Below are 1,624 nucleotides of genomic sequence, written 5' to 3' on the forward strand. Positions count from 1 at the left end.
GTGTGTGTGTGTGTGTGAGTGAGAGAGTGAGAGAGAGAGAGAGAGAGAGAGAGAGAGAGAGAGAGAGAGAGAGAGAGAGAGAGAGAGAGAGAGAGAGAGAGAGAGAGAGAGAGGGAGAGGTAGAGGTAGAGAGGCGAGGAGCAGCCACGGGCTCGGACCGGACACCAGCGCGGCATTGGTGGACGCTGGACAGAGGGCGACGGCCACACCGGAGCGACACACAGACTCACAGACACACAGACTCACAAGACACCGCGGCCAGCCGACACTGCCGCACCTCGCGAGTGCTCTCGTCTGCTCGTGGCGCTGTCCCTGCAATCCACCACCTGGACAGTACCTGGACAGTGCCTGTGCCTGCACCTGGAGAGCACCAGGAGGCTCCCTGCAAGCTACTGCCTGGAAAGTACCTGGAAAGTACCTGGACAGTACCTGCAAGCTACTACCTGGAGAGCACCAGGAGGCGGCCTGCAAGCCACTAGGTGCACCGCACGCTAGTGGCGCTGTACCTGCTCCATATCTCCCCATATCTCCCCATATCTCCCCATATCTCGCTACTAGGTGCACCGCACGCTAGTGGCGCTGTACCTGCTCCATATCTCCCCATATCTCCCCATATCTCGCTACTAGGTGCACCGCACGCTAGTGGCGCTGTACCTGCTCCATATCTCCCCATATCTCCCCATATCTCGCTACTAGGTGCACCGCACGCTAGTGGCGCTGTACCTGCTCCATATCTCCCCATATCTCCCCATATCTCGCCACTAGGTGCACCGCACGCTAGTGGCGCTGTACCTGCTCCATATCTCCCCATATCTCCCCATATCTCGCTACTAGGTGCACCGCACGCTCGTGGCGCTGTACCTGCTCCATATCTCCCCATATCTCCCCATATCTCGCTACTAGGTGCACCGCACGCTCGTGGCGCTGTACCTGCTCCATATCTCCCCATATCTCCCCATATCTCGCTACTAGGTGCACCGCACGCTAGTGGCGCTGTACCTGCTCCATATCTCCCCATATCTCCCCATATCTCCCCATATCTCCCCATATCTCGCTACTAGGTGCACCGCACGCTAGTGGGTCTGTACCTGCTCCATATCTCCCCATATCTCCCCATATCTCGCTACTAGGTGCACCGCACGCTCGTGGCGCTGTACCTGCTCCATATCTCCCCATATCTCCCCATATCTCGCTACTAGGTGCACCGCACGCTCGTGGCGCTGTACCTGCTCGGCACCACCGCCGTCGCGCTGCTCGTGCGCGACCTTGGCGTGGTGGTCAGCCTTGGCGGCGCCGTCAGCGCCGTCATCATCATCTTCTTCTTCCCCGCCGCCGCCTACCTCTCTCTTCTCGGCCCAGCCGGCGCGGAGGCGCAAATTGCCTCTTCCCTCTGCGCCACTTGACGCAACCGCACACGCCTGAGGCCCCAGACCGCACGCACGGACAGTCGAGAACGGAGAGAGAGAGGTGTGAGAGAGGTCAGCTAGTCAGAGTGGCAACGCCTCGAGTCTCTCGGGAGCGGGGAGCGCGACCCCGCCTCCGAGCGCGGGGACCTCCTTCTTCACACTCCTCGCGGCTTGCAGGGGGGGAAAAGCCGCCCTCACGCCTTCCTTCTACACACACA

At 60.5% G+C, this 1,624-nt stretch overlaps 1 protein-coding gene across 1 annotated transcript; it reads left to right on the top strand.

Annotated features, from left to right (window-relative positions):
• Window positions 1–563: 563 nt before the first annotated feature.
• Window positions 564–1,061, top strand: EMIHUDRAFT_77370 (hypothetical protein; the record flags this gene model as incomplete). The annotated part of the gene is made up of 1 exon (XM_005758575.1): window positions 564–1,061. A coding segment is annotated over one exon (498 nt), but the record flags the coding sequence as incomplete, so codon positions are not given.
• Between the last annotated feature and the right edge of the window lie 563 nt (window positions 1,062–1,624).

Source organism: Emiliania huxleyi, assembly GCF_000372725.1.
Source record: "Emiliania huxleyi CCMP1516 unplaced genomic scaffold EMIHUscaffold_859, whole genome shotgun sequence".
NCBI classification, from domain to species: domain Eukaryota; phylum Haptophyta; order Isochrysidales; family Noelaerhabdaceae; genus Emiliania; species Emiliania huxleyi.